Source organism: Gavia stellata, chromosome 13 (assembly GCF_030936135.1).
Source record: "Gavia stellata isolate bGavSte3 chromosome 13, bGavSte3.hap2, whole genome shotgun sequence".
Classification (NCBI taxonomy): Eukaryota; Metazoa; Chordata; class Aves; order Gaviiformes; family Gaviidae; genus Gavia; species Gavia stellata.
Window position 1 is genome coordinate 13,370,946 of NC_082606.1, and position 21,436 is coordinate 13,392,381.

The following is a 21,436-nucleotide window of genomic DNA, read 5'->3' on the forward strand; positions in this document are numbered from 1 at the left end:
AAACTCAGCGGGACCAAGCCCTGCACAGCCTGAGCCTGTTGGGCCAGCTCTGACTGGGAGATTGAACTAGGTGACCTTGAGAGGTCCCCTCCAGCCTCAATTATTCTGTAATTCTGAAAGGAGAGTTTATTAGTTCCTTTTCTTTACATGTGTAAAACAAAAATAAATGTAAGGAAAATGAATTGTTGTCTTTCCGAATTAGTTCCTAACATCAGTATTTTGCATTAAGTTCTAGCTTTCCTTTCGCTCCTGAGGACCTTGATGTGGTGGTATTAGACCACCAGAAAAAGTGTGTGTGTCTGTGTGTGCTTTTTTTCCTTCTTAAATTTTCCCCATGCCAAACAAAAGGCACCATATAAAGAGAGTGCTAGATTCCTTCATTTCACTGCTGCACTTGCCAATTGCCCTCTCTGTGCTATTACTGTTTTATATCATTAGTCCTAGTGTCTCCCTTTAACAGGGATAGTAGATTTTCTCTTATTCCTGTTTCTCTTTTGCTCTTTTTCTTTATGGAAGAGAGTCAGCTGTGGTCCCTGTCTCTGCATCTGACTCTGCTCATTTTTTCCTTCCTTTTCCCATTGTCAATATTTGTCCTGTCCTGCCACCTTCCTGCTCCTCTTCCCTTTTCTGGCTGGAGACAAATCAACATGTCCATGTGTACTAGAAGGATGGACATAAATGGAGTATGATCTTGGTAATGGGGATATTGCGGCCTGCAGTCAGTTCTGTAGACAAAGAGGTAATTTGCTCCAGTTCTTGGCTCTACTGATACATGTTGGAGTTCTGCATTTGCAGTATTCCTGTCTTCCTTTCTAATTTCTTCCAAAGTCAATAGTTTTCAGCTTATTGAGCAGTATACCACACAGATTTTGCCAGTTGAGCCAGGTCCAGAGAACTCTAAATATATTGGTTTTGTGATAGAAGTATATGTTTAAGAGAAGAGATTAAAAATTATCCTATTGGGATTTATTTTTGAACTCTTAACTTTGTGTAGGAAATCAGTTGCATGGCTTTGCAACTGCTGTTATCAGTAATACAAGCTTAACTTTGCTTGTAACTGGAAACCAAACTGATGAAAGTAATTCCATTCTTAGCATCTTGGTAGTGGAAAACATAGGTATAGGACTAAAACATTAATGATATATTTTGGTTAGTAGCGTGAGTTATGGTTTAGTTCTGCATTTTCTTTTTACTGAACAACTTTAATAACAAGTATGAAATAGAGTGGGTTTAAAAAGATGTTATACTAGGAAATCTTTGATCTAACAAAAACATAGATAGGTGTCATTTGTCTACATATAATTTTGCGTGCTCTGTATTATAGAGAACTTGGAGTGCTGTAAAAGGGTGATTATCTAAAGGTTATGTGAAAGTTTTTCAGCTAGTATCTTGGTCATAATCAAAATTTTGCACTAAACATGTTTTTAGTAACTGTAGATGGTTGAACCAGGTAGTAACGTTTGTTTTTAGGCAGACATTTTCGTTCATACGTCTGATGCAAATAGTACAATAATATATATATGCCTATTGTGTAATTTTGTAGTTAGGAATACAGAAATTATATTTTAGGGTGAACAAAACGAAGTGATAGCAATGGACAGGGTGTCAGAAAGGTCTTGTGTTTCATATCTATCTAAATGTGTTTACATAGTGGTACCTCTTAACTACGTATAGGCATTTTGGATAAGTGAATGTAGTGCTTTTGGGCGTGTGACATAGCAGCTATGATGTAGTACCATTTGAAAGCCAGACAAAGCTGCAGCAGGTTGCAGTATCAGGTGAGAACTTCTAAACCACGTTCTGCTCTAAGAAGTGTGCATCCAGTTCAGTTTAAATTTAGTTTGATATAACTTTGTAGCTGCTGTGGTTGCAGCATTGTAATACTGAAATCTTCACCCCCGTGTCAGTTCTGTTTGGCTGACAAAAGTAATTCTAAAATCAAGCTGCTTATTGCAGTTAGTAAAGCTTGTTCTCGTGGCTAAAATACCAACTCTAGTTTTTGAACTTTTCAGAGTAGTTCAGAAATAATGACTAAAAAAATCACAATGGCATTTGTGTACTTAAAATAGTATTAATTATTATTATTATTTTTTAAAAATTATTATTTTTTTCTTTATATTCCTTTATGTCCTTCACTAGATGTCACTAGTAGATTTGGGAAAGAAACTTTTAGAAGCTGCACGAGCAGGTCAAGATGACGAAGTTCGCATTTTGATGGCAAATGGAGCACCTTTTACCACAGATTGGGTAATGAAAATTTTTGCAGTGTTTGGTAAATCCTCTTACTTTTCTTACCTGAAGAAGAAAATAGGATTGTTACAATTAAGCATTTATATTGCAAGCCTTGGGAGTTTCTTCTTGGAATTCTGCAGTCACATCATCTAATGTCTAATTCAAAATTAAAATTGTCTGTTTCTTCATATGACCTCTTACTGATTTTAGTAAGAGACTGTGAACGAGCTCATTCTGGTGGCTTTTAAGATGAACTTTGGAATGCTTAATGGGAGAGAGCAGCAATCGGTCTCCTAGTTACTGTGTTTATGCATTTAGTATAGTAAGAGGTCTGAATTAAGAAAGCAGTCCCAACTACCTCATATGTGTAGCTGAGAGTTCCCTGATATAGGGGCTCTGAGTTGTCTTTTGGAAGTGCCTATTATTGAATAGGTTGTATAGGGAGGTCAGGTATCTAAAATTCTAGGGTATTTACAAGCCCTTAAGAGCCTTAATCTACTTAGTGATGTAACTTTCAAGTTATGTCAGTAACTTCCAGAGGTCCCTTCCAATGTTGGCATGGCATGTTGACCAACACTAAAAATGGTTAGGCCCCTTGAAACATCACAGCTCAAAAAGACAGAAAAAATATAGCATAGACATCAAAAAGTTGCTTCCAGTGAGCTGGTTTTAGTGTGTTGTGATTATTGGGCGGGGGGGAACTTTTTTTTTCCCCCCTCTTCATAGTCTGTAAAAGCCCCGACAGCATCTTTCCTTGAGAATGCAAGGGAAAATGGTTTTGAAGTGGTAGCCTGACACCTGAGTTTGATAGTTCCAGAGTGAGAAGAAATACTTCATAATGACATCTGTTGAAACTCCACTTTTTCCATTACATTACAGTTGGGAACATCTCCACTTCATCTAGCAGCACAGTATGGACACTACTCAACAACAGAAGTGTTGCTGCGAGCAGGTGTAAGTCGGGATGCCAGAACCAAAGTGGACAGAACTCCATTACATATGGCAGCATCAGAAGGCCATGCCAGCATAGTAGAAGTCTTACTTAAGGTAAAGACTGCTGAAACAAGGTCTGAGGCAGGGATATTACAATGGTTTATGATCAAATATTTGCAATTTCCTTTTAGTCATGAAACCAATATTGAAATGATACAAATATTTATATTGTGTGCATTGGGTGCTTTGTTTTCCTATTAAACTATAATTTATTTTAGCATTAAAATCATCATGATTTCAGGAGAATTATTTATTGCTGTTTCAAAATAAGACTACTTCCTAATCTGACATTGTGTGAGTAACAGCTTTTAGAACCAAGACATGTTGTGCTTTAGGGAGTCTTTAATCCTTTGAGGTAAATAATTTATTTAGTAGTTAGATTGAAGTATTTTTAATAAATCTGTAAATGTAAGATAACAGGACATTACTGCTAGAGAAAGGCAATTTTGGGCTTCATTCTGTGATCAGCATTATTTAATTCAGATACTTCTAATGACATAGTTTATGCAATTATCTTGTTTGTAGCACGGTGCTGATGTCAATGCGAAGGATATGCTCAAAATGACTGCACTTCACTGGGCTACTGAACATAACCACCAAGAAGTTGTAGAACTCTTAATAAAGTATGGAGCAGATGTTCATGCTCAGAGTAAATTTTGCAAAACGGCATTAGATATTGCAGTAGACAATGGAAATGAAGACCTTGCAGAAATATTACAGGTAACTTTTTAGATTCATGTTAAGGGAACTTACAGCAAAGTACTTGTTTACACATGGGATAAACTAAGCTTCTAATATAGCAGCTGTGAGATCATATATTGACTGATAATGCTGAACTCCAGTCTAGTTCATGACGTGGAAATGAGATTAATGTGCGTAAACATTAGTTGACTGAAGAGCATTTTCATGACCTACAAAGTCAAGGATAAGTAGCCTTTATTTTCTTAAATGAGTGTTGTAGTACACAGGACTAGGTGGAATCTTCACAAGCAAGGTGTAAAACTTAACTCCCCGCTCTGCCAATATGTTTTGACTATACCCTAGTGTTCAATTAGCTTCATATATTTATTTCCTAACAATTGGAGATCAGGAGAGATGGCAATTTTTCCCGAATTAGAAAAAACTAGGATTGAGTTGTTGGAGAAGGGATTGGGATTAGGATTATAACAGATATTTCCTTGGAAATGTGTGCTCGCTGTTCAGTAGTGTTCTTGAAGGCAAATTAAGTGCTAAGCATTATTGAGAAAAGAACAGAAAGCAAATGAAAAATAACCATTATGTCACTGTATAAGTCTGTTGTTCACCTACATCTTGAATTCTATGAACTTCTGGTCTGTTCCTTTAGCCTCCTCTTCACTGCAGAAAGGATATAGAAAATAAAAGTCAATAATAATTCTAAGAAAGACAAAAAGAAGAATGCCATCTACAGTTCATGGCAATTACTAAGCTGTCAAAGCCAATTTTCATGGCATGTAGCTGCCACAGCAGTCTTGGTTCTTCAGGCCTCTATTTTAGATAAGTGCTTGCATATCTACAAAAGGGCCTTGTCTTTATATGGTCCTCTTTGTTTACGATAAATGGTAGGGAGAAATAGTGGTGTGTCATTATTCTCTTTCACTTCAACAGACTTTTTGTCTTCAGATTTCAGCCAAAAAAAAAAATGTTTCTCATGTACTTACACAGAGTGCAAGATGTGACACGACGCATGTATATTTCATGAATCTAACAAGGGAGATCCTCCCTGTTTGAGTGGAATGTGCAATAATTCTAGTTCTTACAAGGTAAATAACTTATTTATACCTACAATTGGAATGATAGTATTATCTTTGTCTCCTAGATTGCAATGCAGAACCAAATCAATACAAATCCAGAGAGTCCGGACACTGTGACGATACATGCAGCAACACCGCAGTTCATCATCGGACCTGGAGGGGTGGTGAACCTAACAGGTCTGGTATCTTCTGCAAATACATCAAATGGAACAGGTATTTAGATGCCTATAGGATAGCTAGTGGGATTTTATACTTTAATTGATTTTCACCACTTAATGAAAAGGCTTGAGGAAAACCAGTGGTAAGAGTAGAGTAGTTACCATGTTCCTTTTCAGTGGGTTTTTTTTGTGTTGTAAATATCTAGGTACTTAAAACAAAAGTCTTCACAGAGATAATTTATCAGAAGTTGTATTTGCTTAACAAATTTGCCTTCAGAATAGCACTTTGGTTCAGCAGAATGTTGCTGAGAACAGAGCGTGTGTTAGAAGCTTCAGTGCAATAATAATAAAAAAAGGGACTTCACTGGTTTTAAACTTATCAGCTAACTTTTTTTTTTTCATCCTACTAGATGAAACAGGAGTGTCTGCTGTACAGTTTGGAAATTCATCGACATCAGTATTAGCCACATTGGCAGCTTTAGCAGAGGCATCGGCTCCACTGTCTAATTCTTCAGAAACACCAGGTTAGAAAGCTAAGTTATTTAAACTCATTTAATAAACTAAAAGTACATAACTGGTACTTTTGGAGACACAGTTCATACAGAAATGAGATTACAATCTTCTTTCCTTTTTTCTGGGCCTAACATGAGTAGCATTCATCTTGCTGAAAGCAAGCATAATTCAGGAGATTGAATTTACATCTTTGTCTATATACAGTCTAGTTGCATTTGGTGGGAGAGTGTTTTCTTTGAATGCTTCTTTCTGTTAAATATTGGGAAATGGCCCCCAATGTTGCTTGCATATACTTTGTTAGCAATTTTCTTAATCTTTCACCCAAAAGGCACAAGACTATTTGGTGATCTTCATGGGCAGTTTGCCCATTAGAATGTCTATGGGTCTTTTCAATATTGAGGCATTCTACTTGCATTTATCATATATAGTGATTAGTATGTTCCACTACAGGCTGGTATGCTCTCATGGCACTTCAGATAAACATAAGCCTTGCAATACATTATTGGTCTCCTAGGAAGAAGCAGTCTCCATCCCTCACTGCAGCCATATGCACACTTTCTTATTCCATAAGGCCATGACAAGAAGCCAGAAAGGCACAAGAAATTCCATTGCCCCTAGTTCCCAAATTTTGCATTCCTCTTTCTTAACACAAAAACCCTTCACCCCTGCCCTATGGATCTTTGCCAGTTACTGCTTTGTCTGAAAAAAAACTTTGGTCAAGGTTCTGTACTCTGCAAGTTGCCCTGGATAACTTTCTCCATTCTTTCTGAATAATGTGGTGCTTGCTTTGTGTACTTTTTCACTTTCATTCATTACAACATGCAAAGTGAAGAAAGAAATTGCAGTCAGGAGTCTTACAGCATCAAAGTGGGTTATAAAGACTAGTCATTAGCATTAACGGGTTGGAGAAAAGAGAGCTATAAGCAAGGAAAAGACCTCCTTTTACAATTTAAGCAAGTCATAATACCATCTACAATAAAGTTAAAATGTGGTCAAAAGTTTCTGAATTACTAAAAGTTAATTTATAAGAGAATGCCACTGACCTTCTGTTCTAGATCATATTTTCCAATTGTGGTGTATGTTAATATCTTGCCATTGCATAAAATAATCAGGTAAAACTAGCACTTAGGAGATCAAGTGCTATGTTAATTATTTGTTAGCTAGATTTGGGACACAGAAATCCCTAGTTTTTGTCTCTGAAGTAGGCTATATGGTGTACTTGAATAAAAACTTCCGTTATTCTGAGAGTCCCAAAGGTGTTCTGGTGGAGACATGGCTTTCTGAAGGAAGTTGTGAAGTATTTAATGCATACTTTACTTGACCTGTGCTGTTTTGCATATGTTGCTCCCGAGTTTTCTCAGGCAGTATGATATGTCTATAGTTACAGGAGTTTTATGGTAGGGCAGATTGCTTTTTTGTTTATTTACTATTTATAGTATTTATTATACTGACATGTAGCACCATAGCCTTATTTCCAAGTTAGCTTGGGATTTTGAGCACTGATCAGTGATGTGATATGTAACAAGATGATCCGAACTTTAAAGCCAGTGACTGGAGATCACTATGGAGAGCAACAACTCCCTGTCGATCAAGGATTTATGATGCTTAGGGTAACCTGGAATGTTCTGAACACGTTTCTAAAGAAATGCATTTATTCTGCTTTTTTGTTGGTCATGGTCAGTATGATAAAATCTACAGAACTGAGATACTTAGCATGGCCAAAGTCTTTGGTACTTAAAAATTCTCACAGAATTCAGTTCTGCAGATGACGTAGTTCTTAAGGACATAGTTTTCACTGAAAACATAGAAGAGATCTGTACTCTCAGACTTGCTGGCATGACAGCTGCATCCCAACATATACCTGAGTTTTTTCATCTCGTAAGTATTTTGAAGTCCTGTAGGATTTCTTCTTAATACAGCTCTTCTGCTACTTCTCAAAGCAGTATCAAAGTACAGCTGTGCTAGTTTATGACATTTAAATGTGGCAAGTGAAGTGGATGATTCAAAACCAGAATGCAGTGCCTTTCATTACAGAAGCAGCTGCTGATGTTTTCAATCAATTAATATATTTCAATGAAACTCAGATCTAATCGTAGGAGAGACACACTCGAGAAGGGATTGCATGGGATTACAGAGCATTAGGTGTGTCTCCAGGACTTAGTAGACTTTGGTAACTAACCAAGTGTTCTCATGTTTCATGGTCCTACCCTTGCAGTGGTGCAGTGTAAGCAATGTTACATGTCAGTAAAGCACTGAAGATAAAAATTATTCAAGACAAGCGGGAGATGACAGGCAGGAAGTAATAAGCTTGAAGTCTTGATGCAGTAGTTTCCCACCTTCATTAATGCAGTGTGCATCATACTTAACCCTTCTGTTTATTTTGGTGGTTCTGCTTTGATTTTTACACAGATGTGTGGGCAGTCTTGCAGTATCTTACTGTCTGCAAATTATTTCCTGGGTTCTTGTGCCTTTAATAGTTTATAAAGTTTAAAGAATACAAAAGCAGCCTTTTGTAGCTTTTTTTTTTTTGAGTAGTAAGCGTGTTCAAGGCGGGCGGGGGGAACAACAAAAAAAACCCCTTCTCTTTGTGCTCATCTTGTAAGAGATCCATTTATAAAGACTCTGAAAAACTGTAGGATTGAGAATTCTAGTTTTGGCTCTTATCTTTTATTTAGCCTCCTGTATTTAAGACTGTATAAACTTGGACAAAGCACTTAGGTTCTGCCTTTTATGTTGTTTCTGTCTAGGTTTTTCTCCTCTTTCCAAGTTAACTTTACCTTGATCTCTTCCCCCTAGTTCCTCATGTCTTACAGTTAAAAACACATCAATTTTGTATAACTGAAGAAAGGAAGGTGCTTCTCACTGGAGCTGGATAGAATCATGCTTTTTTTAATTGTTACTCAAATGAAGTGTATATGAGGACATGGACGTTATGTACAAATGTGGTGCATAATGTATGTATGGAACTCAGAGCTAGATTAGAGAAAAATCTGATTTAAAACGTGTTTGGAAGACAGTATTTGGTGTGCTTATGTTGGAATTAGGCATATGTCTTACTGCATGTGCAAGTGTTCTCCCCCTGCACACGCTGCAGAAGAAAATAATGCACATTAATACAGAGATTCTTGAAAATAATAGTGCTGCTGTTTTAAATGACTTCAGCTTTCCTTCAGCATATGAAGTAGCATGGTAACTAGTGATTATATGGATATAGATACAAAAGGAGAGCAAGGGAGGAATAAGGACTGTGTTAATAGGGATATTTTTCTTTTATATGGAATAACTTCTTTTTAGACACAATCTCCATTTTTCTTTCAAGGCCTGAAGAAGTCCTAATAATGTTTCCTTCCAGAACTAAAAGCCCAGCGTTGAGTTTGAAACTGAAAGATCAGAGCTATTTGCCACAGCAGCTAGTATTGGCACTTGCAACTTGGAATTTTTTGTGACAGTGGTCTTTCTTACTGCTGAGCTTGTACTTGGAAGCCGTATCAAGTTCAATACACCACCACTTATTCATGTAGGACTTACTGTTTTGGTTTACTGAATAAACACTCTGTGAATATTTAAGCAGTGCTATAGGACAGTAATCTCTGAACATAAAGATGTTCAGAAGGCAATGACTGCAGCCATTATTTGAACTACAGAGTGATTTGTGTGTGTGTTACATTGTAATTAACTTAAAACCCTGAAGCTTTCATCTTTTATCTACCTTCTCTCATCTCGAGCATCACAACACAGTCTATAGGGTTTTAATTTCATCTCTGTAGATAGAAAGCACTCTAATGTCTGTTATTTAAATCAAAGGCTTTTTGCTTTTACCCTGACAAATTGGAAAAAAAAAAATACAGAGTGAGTGTGCTTGAGATTCTTTGATTGTGCTACTAGTGATCTTGCTCTTTGTCTCAGTATCTTGCTGTTTTAAAAAATAAGGGTGGTAGTGTGAGGCCCCAGTTACAGTGTATAGTGCGAGCTGTGGTATGTGTTGTAGTTGTGAATGCAGGCTTTCCCTTATGTTACCTTGATTTATAGGTGTCATATAGAACTGTGAGAGTTCACTGCGGTATACTCATTATCAAATCATGAATTTGAAATTTAATTGAGCTGGGATTTTTTTATTTTTACTTTTACCTATAAAATTATATACATACAGTGTTTATTTTACTTTTTAAGCTTTATCTTTCTCCTTCAAAGGTGTAAAAATGTCAACTCTGCCGAACTTTTCCTTTAGTCCTGTTTCATACTTTGTATAATAAATAAAGTTGTGGTTGTGTTTGAAGTACCCATGTAGTACAGACAAAACTTTAAGATTCTCTAGAGGTCCTTCAGTCTGTTAGTGTCTTGAAGACCATTATGGTAAGCACAGAAATCAGAGTCGGGTCCTGAGGTACACTTGGCAAGGTACTGGTTGAGGCGTAGTTTCAAGCTAGTATTTCAAGTTTAATTTCTTTTTTTTATTCTGCTGTTAGTGTAACTTAGTCCAGCTTGTGTACAATGCAAAAGTTATTTGTGTTCTTAAAAACAACTCTTATTCTTGCTGCCATATTAACACTGAACCCAAAGCGTCAGTTTGGAGTAAGGTGTATCTGTTAGGAAACATGCTAAATAAAAAACTTACTATATTGAGCAAGCTAAACCAGGACAGAGTTGCATGTATATTTCAAAATGTTAGTGCTTTATGTTGGCCTGGTGAAAGATTGCTATTAACAATATAGTATGTAGTAATACATTAATTGAGGGGGGGAAGATATCAAATTTTAAGACATGAAAGAAATTTTTTCTCAGCTGTACCAAAACGCATTTGAAATCATAAAGCTTAATTTATAAATTGACTTAATTTCTTTACTGATCTGCTAGTTGTGGCCACAGAAGAAGTTGTGACTGCAGAATCTGTGGATGGTGCTATTCAGCAAGTTGTCAGTTCTGGAGGTCAGCAAGTTATTACTATAGTTACAGACGGCATTCAGCTTGGTAATCTACATTCAATTCCAACCAGTGGAATAGGGCAACCAATCATTGTGACCATGCCAGATGGACAGCAAGGTGAGTGGAAACTTGTACAGTTTGAGCTTGAGGAACTATTTTAGTTACAGTAAGAATAATAAATAGGTGCAAATAGCTTGGACAATTTCGTGTAACTATCAATTTAAATACATGTTTGAATTCTTAATACTGCAAAAGGCTCAGACACATGAGCTATTGCAGTTCACTGAGTTACCCCATGTCAGCTGAGTCGTATCTGCATTAGGAGAAAGAATGGAAGAATTACTAAACTGTATGGAAGAGAAATGGGATGTTTAAGGGAAGAGTGATAGCTACGTGCTTTGCCTTCACTAAGTTTGATTCTTGCAAGGTTGTATGAAAACTAGAAGATGGAGTAAAACAAAAGCCTTCATCCAATCCTTACACTGTTGCCTTGCTGGAAATATTGTGGGGAGGCGAGGCTTGGATTTAGAAATCTGATGCATGAAGCGAGCTGTGCAAGTCCCATGGAGTGTGTTCTTAAGAAAACAAAAGCCAAGCCTTACATGCTTGAGGTTTTAGAGGAGCGGTGGCAGTATCAGTGAAGCCAGAGTGACACAGGTTGTCCTGTTGGGCCATGTGTACTTTGTTTGTGGAAGCTGCTAGTGTAGTAAGTGCTATTTTGTGAAACACGTGTGTTTTGGGTGGTTTCTTTTAAAGATGCTCTGCCACTACTATTTAGACAAAAATGATTCCTTCTCTGGTTTCTTCATGAGGACTCCCAGTGTGGAGCTTGAAGAGTTGTACATTGGAGATGAATGATTTGGTTCACAGTCCGTCTGAATAAGTACAGCTAGTTATCAGAAAGCATGAATGTGTGTAGGTAGTAATTGAAGTGCTGGTTACAACATTTATTTGCCAGATGGTTGCATGAGTAAATTAGAGTACGAATTTCTTTAGATCCTAATTTTTTTCCTCCAAGGTTAATAACTACTGGATTTTCAGATTACCTAAGGTGTTCTGTATTTAGTATATAAGGTGGTTTGTATTAAGTATTTGCTTAAGAAACATTATAAAGGAGATGGTCTGCTACAGAATTTACAGAATTGACAGACTGGTAACCCTGCTGCAGTTCACTTCCATATCTGTTTACTCTGTGAAAAATGGCAATGATACTCCAGAGTGACAGCTGACTATTGTAGACCTCAGTAACAAAGAATTTTAAAATTCTTTAGTAGCATACAAGCAGCTGAAGTTTTTAGTAAATTTTCCCCATACTGACTTGATAAAGTGCATTATAATGTAGTTGTGTTTTCATAAGAGAGTCTCTGCATTTTATTGCTGTTAATAAAATTTCTTAATTATATGAGTTATATATAGTGCAAATATTGTTTGAAGTAAATGTGTTTATATGTACAAATATGTTTTCAGTATTAACAGTCCCAGCAACAGACATTGCTGAAGAAACTGTGATAAGCGAAGAACCACCAGTGAAGCGACAGTGCATTGAGATTGTTGAAAATCGTGTGGAGTCTGCAGAAATAGAAGTAAGGAGTATATTACGTGATATGTGTTAACCAGAGTGTTCAACACTGAGTATGTGGTTGTGGTTTTTTGCATTGTTACAGAGTTTAATTTCTGTGTTACCGCAGAATGAAGTGTGTGAAACAAAACTTGTTTGGTCTCCCCTGTTACTGGAATTCATTTTTTACCAAGTTGTTGTAAAAAGAATATAGGAGGGCTGTTTGCTTCATCCTCTGTTCGTGCACATAAAAGTGACACTTGTTTAAGTATTTGATAACTTATTTTTTTTGGTTTTCCTTTAAGATCACTACCTAGTTTTAAAAACTAGGTACTGATATATTATCAAGTAACTTGACTCTTTCCGCTAGCAGTGAATGAGAGTACTGTACCCTCATCTTTCTGTTATGACCACATGCTTGTCCTGATTGTGAGATCATATTTTTAACAATGTTTCCTTTCCATTCGTAGTATCTAGATAACTGTTAATGGAAATGTGAAACAGTAAGATTCTGTTAATTTTTATCTGTGTCCCCCCCCCTTTTTTTTTAATTTTGGAGACGTTTGCTATTACACATCTTTGCACCATCCTGTTTTTTTTTTTAATCATAGTGCAGAAGAAGTAACAACATTGAGAGAGCTTTTCTTTTTATATATGACAAATAGATGTAGCTGTTCAATTTAAAATCGTAGCTTTTTTTATATTAGCCACAATAGGTCAACCATCTCGTTCCTCCTTCTGTTACTTCTAACTGTGCTGACCAGTTTTGGTCAAAAACTTATTAAAATTGCTGTCTGCTGTGACTAGGCTGTAAGTTCTCATTTTGTCAACTCCATGATACTTCATTTATCAAAGGTTGTATTCTCCAACTTCTGTTCATATTATCAAATTGTGCCTAATTGAATACTTTTTATTGTACAGTATGTGCTATATGTTATCCATGTCTAATAACAATAATTACCACCTTTCATCACTTGCTTTCCCTGTCCCTAAGTTGTCACATCAAATACTTCTGGCCTTTGCAGCTTTGTGGTCATTACAAATTATCATGACAGTTGAAATTTTCTTGCTGCATTTTTTAAATGTATGACTGTTACAATAAAATAATTTCTTTTGTTCACACTTTTAAACATCTGCCTGAATTATTCCTAAAGGAAATTATGTTTCCTTAAGTATTTTAATAATTCTGTTAGGTGAAGGAAAAAAGATCTAGATTGGTTAAGGAGTAAATTGACTTGTTCCTAATTACAGATAGTTGGTATAACAGTACAAATAATTCTTTTAAGGGGATTACCAGTTTCAATTATGTATTTTAAGCACATTTCCCAAATATCTAAGGAAGTTGGTTTAAATGAGTTACTTTACTTTTAAGTGCAAGTTTTGGTGACTGACCTTGTCCCTGCCTATACAACTGGAAATGCGGATGCAGACCTCTGCCTCTGTGTGGAGGCCAGTTGACTTCAGGAGCCTTATTGTGGTTCACAGGGATATGGTGCTACCTCACTTTAGTAACAGGGACATTAAAGAAGTGCACATAAAGTTGGTTCACTTCAAATTTCATCATCATAGAAGGTGGTAGATACTTGAAGTTGGAGGGAGTGGGACCCCTCCCCTCACTGAAATATTTTTTACTGTAGAAAACCTTTAGTGTTTGGTTTCTTTGCCTCACTGGTGATACATTCCTTTATTTCATTATAAAGAGTTGATTCAAGGCTAAAAGTGGTTTCTTCAGCCGTTTTAAATTCATAGTGTATGAACAGTTAACTGTAGTTTGAAAGTTGAACATCCTCCCATTCACATGAGGTGACAAACTTTCCTGTGAAAGTATTGTGAACTACTAAAGCTGTAGTGGTGTTTTTTGATATTTTTTTTTTTTCCCCTTTTGGGTCCGTTAAATTCAAACATTTCAGCTCATTTTGAAGAGTGATAGCAGTTTTCCTAAACAGTTTGATATTTTAAACATAGGATGGCAGCAAAAAAAACCTGTCACACAGATACTGTTTTTCATTTTCATGCATAATTCATTAACATGGAGTGATTATTTTTTTTTTTAATTTTCATCTTTGAATTTGACTGTTTTTCCCATGTTGCATGTTTGAAAGGTGACACACATTAGAACCAGGACAATCATTTCATTAGACTAAAAAAAAAAAAAAATCATAATTGTAAATTAATTATAGTAGTGAATTTATATCCCTTTTTTTTCTGTTGTTAAAAAGAATGCTTGGTTTGGTTATTTAAGTTATGGGTGTCCCTATTGTCGATATATAACTGTTAAGAAAAGTTACAAGTAATGAAGGAAATTCCATGATAAAATGGAATATTCCTTAAGAGCACTCACGAGCCTCTAATTTGATATTTTTTTACCTGGGTAGGTTTTTATGCTGATACAAAAGGACTTCAGATAATTAGAACACTTCCAGTTGTGTTCTAAAGAATGCCCTAAGAACACCTTCTGGGTTTGATTCAATTAATAGACCAGATATAGTCTTCCCTATTCAAGATGTCAAAGTTAAGGAACCAATTTTCACTGTTCAGTCCACTGTAGAACTGCATTGCTCCTCCAGAAGCATTGGTTTCTTTCCACTGCGTAGTTAGTCAGTGTACTTGGCTTTAGTTCCTTAACTCATTCTGTTTATGTTAGGACTATGACTGTCTAAAAACTACACCCATTAGATGCTGGACTAATCTACATGCTTTGAATTGCTAGTCTCTCTGGTAGATACTGGTTTTATCTTCTTGTCTCTGCCACTGAGACTTGTGGTTTTTTTCCTTTTTTTCTATCCCTTCCTTAATGTGCTATATTCCTTATGGGTACATGGCTCTATTTCTCTCTTTTGTGGGCAGTACTCATAAGATGTGGTCTGAGAACCTCTCCACTCCCAGGTGTTTGCAGTCTGCACACACTCCATAGTAGTGATAGCGCTTTGTGTTTTGTAATGCACTGCAGAACCCCTGGCCGGTGAGCTACTGGTGGTTCTTACTCTTCTGCAGCCCAGTAGATATAGCAGCTTTGCTTCTTGCCAGTAGTGGATTTCTGATGTTTATGTGACAAATTAATGAGTTGGATAATGCCCAGCTCAGTATATCCCAGAGCTCAGTGCCCTCAAGAGGGAAAGGTTGCTTTCCACATGTAGCAGGAGCAACTGTTCTGACTGCTTCCCTGAGAATTGTCGTGTAGCTCTTTTCACCAACTTTTTGCTCCACAATGCTGTTTTACATAAGCTGTTGGCTTCCCTTAAACTACATAGATAACCTACAGAAATAGCAGTATGTTTTGGTTGGACTGGTGCTGGAACATCATTGGTGTACTTCTGATCCTTTGAGATGTAGGCTTTACCGTTCATTTGGCATTTATCAGTCTAGTTGCTACATGGGTTGGCCATTCATGAAGTTGCTTAAAAAGCAGAATCCAAATTTTCAGAGGTGGAAGCTGGACTTCCTTTTCAAATAAGTAAGCAAGATCAGATGAGCTCTTATTTCATTAGGATACGCTCCAAATGAAGCAAACCCTTCCTTCAGCTCTTAAAGAACTATGTAAAATCAGGTTGCACTTAATGGAGTTTGTTCTGTTCTGCATTATAGCTAGTCTTTATAATCTGTTAATAACATCTCTCCTTCACCTGTTGTTTTTGCTATACAGATGCTGCTGTTAGCAATGATCTGATCATCTATGTCATTGTATTTCAACACAGCATGTGACTGCTAAATGTGGCTGTGACAAGTACTGAGAACAGTAGCAAGTAGAAGGGAGGCAGAGTATTTTGTATTTTCAGGCTCTGACCATGAAAATATGTGAGTTTATCAAAGAGGTGAAGAATAGGGATACTGTTATGAGGGTGTGGGGGAAGAAACTTTTAAAAACTGTTTGAGGTATTAAATGGGAATGTGATACTGAACTGCTGGGATGGGAATAAGGTTTTCACCTTACTTTCACTGTGCCTCAGTTTTTTATGAGAGTTTTGTTTTTCTGGGAGACAGCTCGCTTCTCTGACAACCTCCCTTCTGTGGCTACTTAACTACAGTAGAAAGAATGATTTGAAATCAAATACTGCCTTCCTCATAAAAGTATGATGCACTTCAATTAAATGGTGTTTGGTTGAAGATCAAAACAAAACTATTTTCCAAGCAAATTACTTTTTCAATTGGGCTCAATGCAGCATCAAACAAAATGACAGTACCTACGTAACTGGACATAGAAATACATTCTCCTTGGTTCCTAAGGCAGCTTCATAGGAAGTGGCATTTCGCATATTATTTTGCTTGGAAACCATTTTATAGCCATTCCCAACAAACTTGTATACAGGATGGAGCCTTAAGTTACTCCTTTTGAATTGAAAAAGCTTATATAGCTAAATGCTTGTTGTTAACTCATAAAAATGTGGTGTCCTTGGGGATGTAATTATACCTCTGGATTGCATATATCAATCACTTCAGATCATTTAGAAACCAGTTACGTGTATATTTCAGTTAGTGGGCAGCTGCCACTTTCCAGTGCAAACTGCTGTTAGGTAACAGTTTTTCATTATACTGTCTGATTAGAAATACAACAGAAGGGGACAAGCCTATTAGATTGGATTCTAATTTTAAAAAGTAACAAAGGGAATTGAATCATCGGAGAAATGTTAATATATTATGTTAGTATTTGATCATCATGCTTCCACTTTTTAATTTCACTCTTTTTCCATAAAGGCTTGCTTGGTATCTTTGCAGCTAAAGAAACTTGAGTTTACTATATTTGCATTTCAAGCCTTATTTTGGGGAGTTGTCTGGTATGATAGTTCATGACTAATTTACACAACAGCATTCATATAAGTTTGCCCAAGTAAGAACTGAACAGTTTCTACATGATACCCTACCACTTCAGCTGCATGTAGAGGGAAAGTATTTGCCATTTTAATTTGTATTTGATACATATTTGACAAAATATTGCTGGTTCTGTTTCTAATAGGAAAGAGAAACTCTTCAGAAACAGCTGGATGAGGCAAACAGAGAAGCACAAAAATATCGTCAGCAGCTTCTAAAGAAAGAACAAGAAGCAGAGGCCTATCGGCAGAAGTTAGAGGCAATGAACCGCCTCCAGACTAATAAAGAAGCTGTTTAATAAAAAATGAACATACTGCAAAGCCTGTTACTTCCAAAAATCTGCAGTACAATCTTGAACTGTACACTATATAGGTACAGACACAGGATTACATGATAGAGAAGATGCTACAAGTTGATAACTGGACTTAAGCCGTGAGCTCTGATGCATTTCTTGTAACATAAAAACTCTGAATTTAGAAATTGTGAAAAGTATTTAAAATGAAATACTGTAAATAGCTGTTTTTTTTACAGTTTCAAAATGAGTTGATAAATCTTTTTGAAGGGATCCAGAAACAGGAGAAGCCAATGTTTTTGTGAAATTTTTGATTTTAGTATGAATCTAACTTCTGAAAAACAGAACAGTTTTAAGGGTGATGCTGATTTAAGCTGACAACTTGAAAATGAATTATGTGAAAAAAATGAATTAACAGTTATTTCTACGTGGTAACAACTTAAACTTCTCTGAATAAGACATTTCCAGGTGGAAATCTTTGTACAGCTTTAAATAGTTGTCTCAGATTCTCTGAAAACCATTTTTGGTTTGTTTTTTTTTTTAATTTTAGGTGGTGAAATTTTTATATTTAATTTCAGATATATCCAAGTAGATTTACATGTATATGAAGCTAATATTTTTTAAACTTTTCAGTTTGTACATATGCTGCATGTTTTTATAATTTCTACACATACATCTTGCATAGGTATTTTTCAGCAAAGATGAGAAAAGTTATGACAAAGATGTTTAGCCTATAGGTCATTTGAAGTAAGCTAGCAGCCAGTTTTATTGTGGATGGTATATTTCTTGGGAGAATGTAATTTGTAATTAAAAAGAAAAAAATAATCTTAATTTACATATTAGAGGCAATTTAAAATTTGGTAGTGGAGGCATTGAAATTTCACTTTGTGTGTCTTACAATTTTCCTGTACAAACATTTTAAATTTCAGTAATGAATAGAAAAGAATGTCTCCACTGGAACACAAATAGTAGTTCTTTTAGAATATTCCTATTGATCTCTTTTCCCCAATATCCTTGAAATTATTTCAGTGATACATTTTTTTCTAAACGAACTTTTGCATTTTAATTATGCAATTGGACAAGGAATTTTTTTATGTTGTAGTGATGCTCTTCTTACTTAGCATCATTGTTCTTCACTGTGATACTGTGTGTGTGTCTGTGCAGTGATCTGTTATGCTTAAGATTTATATAGCACGTTACATCTGCAGAGCATTGTAAAATCTTTTAAAGAACCCTTACTGTACTGCCTGAGGCAGGTAAGTGAGTGTTACTGTCTCAATTTTATAACTGCTATAAGTGCAACACAGGGAGTGTTAAATGACTGGCCCAAGACCACGTGAATCTGTGGTAGACCTGGGAATAGATCTCAGGAGTTCCTGGCTTCTAGTCCTGTGCTTAGACTGAGCTGCCTTAAGATTGTTCAGTGCTGTGTTACATTAAATTTTGAACTACTGTGCAGATTCCTTTTTTTGTAAGATAAAACTCTGTGCTTTGCTTTGTTGTTCCATGTTTCACTGCTTTTATGGAATTGTTTATATAAACTTAAGCAAAACTACTAGTTTACCTATACTGTACACAAACGAATTACCCTTAAAACTGTACTCTGGCCTACTTTTTCTATTTTACAATTAAATATCTTTTCCACATATACATAGCGTAGAATCAATTCAATTTCAATTTTTTTGTATGTGCGTTAGAAGGTCAAAGCTGTGCTGTTTTAAGCATTCAGAAAATTATGAAAAAACAGTTTTAGGCTTAGAATGGCCTTCAAAGGTAGGAGTGAAGAGTGGGGAAAGAATTGCATTATACAATACAAAGTCAAATCTTCCTTCTTCAAACTTTGACTGGAGTTTATAGAATTGGCAGTTAGGAAAAAATCCTAAATATCCAAGTATTGGTATAAATTTTGCAAATTTGATCCCGATTGGCAAATCTGACCCAAAAATAATCAAAATGTAGTAAAAAGTGGAAAATCTTTGGTGGTGTTTTTTAGAAGAATTATTTTCAAGGCTATAGTCATGCTCAGCTGATACTAGGACTTGAAACAAGCCTTGTGCAGTGACTAACTGGAAATTGCTATATTTTAGGGTTTTTTCCAGAAACTGTCCATTATGTCACTAGTGAATGCAGGAAGCAGTTAGTCAAGTTAAATGTGCTGGTTAGGCATTGCTCCAATTGAATTATTCTGTGATCAAAATAATGTTTGTGTCCTCACATCCCACAAACTTAACTACAGTTTAATCTCTGTGAACTCTTAATAACGATAAGAATTTCAGCGTTAGTCTGAGTAGTGATAGTGGTAATGTTGACATCCAAATGGAGAATTTCCCACGGTTTTGACGGCACAGACCTTTGTAGCAAACAATGTAGAGAACCTTTTCTATTCATTCTGCTTCCTATGAGCAAATATTCTATTCCTCATTGTCTGTAACAAAATCCTTCCAAGTGCAGGGTAGCTATAACAAAAATTTATATATCACCAGCAATATTTACCCTACCTGTAATTCATTATCACCTATTTTATTCTAGTTCCGAACAGGACCTGCTGTTTGTTCTCTTCTGTACAGAACAAGAAACCAACCTGATGAAACTGTCACCTTTGAGCAAAGGCGTAGGGTCTATGTCCCATGGAATATTTATTGTGTAGTTTACCTCTGAAGACATTGTTGAAAGTATTACTCCTTATTTGCTGTTCCAAATTGAAATCATAAATGTAATTAGCTACCAGCTTTCTTTGAACAGATGTCTGTGTATTGAAGTAATGTATTAGTTACTTGTAATGAGCTAGAATCACAGTTTTTGAGAACTCTTGAGCTCTTCTTGAGTTGGTCCTATGCTTGATGCCAGTCCCTTCTCACCTTCTTTGTTCCCCTTTATGGTAGCATTTACAGTAAAGCCAAGAGAGCTTCATAAATTGATATTAAGTGTGTGGGCAGCTTGTTATTTTTTTTCCTGATGTTTTCAGAGAAATGTGAGATAAAGCAGATGAATATGCATATAATATGGGTTTTTTCTGCACTTCTTGCACCACTTCTTTCAATGCCTTTTTTATCAATTTTTTTTTATTTCAGTATATTAATCTGATATGCGTGTATCAGAGCATCTTTGTCATATCTATGAAACAGTTCTTAAATATCTAATCGCAGCAGAAGCTAGGAAAGGTTTTAACAATGTTCTGAAGAAAGTACGCTGTGGAGAAAGACGTAACAATTTTCTAGAATAATGAAAGCGTTTAGGCTGCATTTTAGTATGTGAGGCAGAAAATCAAAGCTGCTCTGACAGCCAGTTCTCTTCTGTATGATGAGAATAGAGAAACTGCTGTCATGTATCCAGCTAAGGGCCTGCCTAGCCTGGTATCCTGTCTCCAACAGGGCCATCCCTAAGCAGGAGCCTAGGGTATAGCAAAAACAGGGCAAGCATATATTGTACTGTGTAATAATTTGTCCTTCTGGTGCTTAGTCATTAAGTCCTACCTCTCTCTTTTCCCAGGGCTGCCTGGTATCAGTGTAGAGCAAGTGAGTTCCTTCTGGTGAAGATGATAAGCACTCAACATTGAGTACAGTGTCAAAGGTCATGCTGCCAAAGACATGTCAGGATGTGTTTTCAGGTCCTAAAACTGGAACAAGGGGGAATCTGCATGGCTGTTTTCCCAAACTGAGAACAATCCAGGTGGAGGAGTTGAAGGAATTCTGGAGATGAAGGCCAAATCCCAGTGCTTATGCATATGATACGTGAGAAAAGCAATCACAGTTTTGGGAAGAAGATGCAGTTTCCCAGCGCAGCAATCTAGGGTGGTATCAGTGGAGGAGTATCACCCTTCAGTGTAAGCTGGTCTGATCTGGAAGGCCAGGAAATCCACAAAGAGGATCATTGCTTTATATTGCAGTTTTGGCACTGGCAATAATTGTAATGCCTTTCCTTCTAGCAGCAAGGGACTAACAGCATAGGGACTGAAGACTTGTGGGGATGCAGGTGTACTCTCTTGTTGGGAAAACTCAGTCCTACAAGTCTTAAAAAGAAAAAAAAAAAAAAGGTCCCCGCCTGCAGTGTCAAATACGTTATGTGCTGGTGCCTTGTTTTAGTGCAGTAGTTCAGCGTGCTAGAGTAACATGGCTGCTTTTATTTGGTTATGGAAGCTCTTAAGCTTTCTCTCTCACAAGTCTGATGTTACTGTGTCTTATATGCATGA

General features: G+C 36.4%; 1 protein-coding gene across 2 annotated transcripts; it reads left to right on the top strand.

Moving 5' to 3' along the window:
• The first annotated feature begins 521 nt into the window (after positions 1 to 521).
• GABPB1 (GA binding protein transcription factor subunit beta 1) lies at positions 522 to 18,895 on the top strand. 2 transcript variants are annotated; one of them, XM_059823589.1, is made up of 9 exons: positions 522 to 739; positions 2,140 to 2,247; positions 3,112 to 3,279; positions 3,751 to 3,945; positions 5,063 to 5,210; positions 5,566 to 5,679; positions 10,523 to 10,708; positions 12,059 to 12,174; positions 17,101 to 18,895. In XM_059823589.1, exons 1-9 carry the CDS (start codon positions 686 to 688, stop codon positions 17,251 to 17,253), a joined length of 1,242 nt encoding a protein of 413 aa, XP_059679572.1. In that variant the 5' UTR covers positions 522 to 685; the 3' UTR covers positions 17,254 to 18,895. The 2 variants fall into 2 exon arrangements, with proteins under 2 accessions (XP_059679572.1, XP_059679573.1); XM_059823590.1 differs by having other exon boundaries at positions 5,063 to 5,174.
• The last annotated feature ends 2,541 nt before the right edge of the window (positions 18,896 to 21,436 follow it).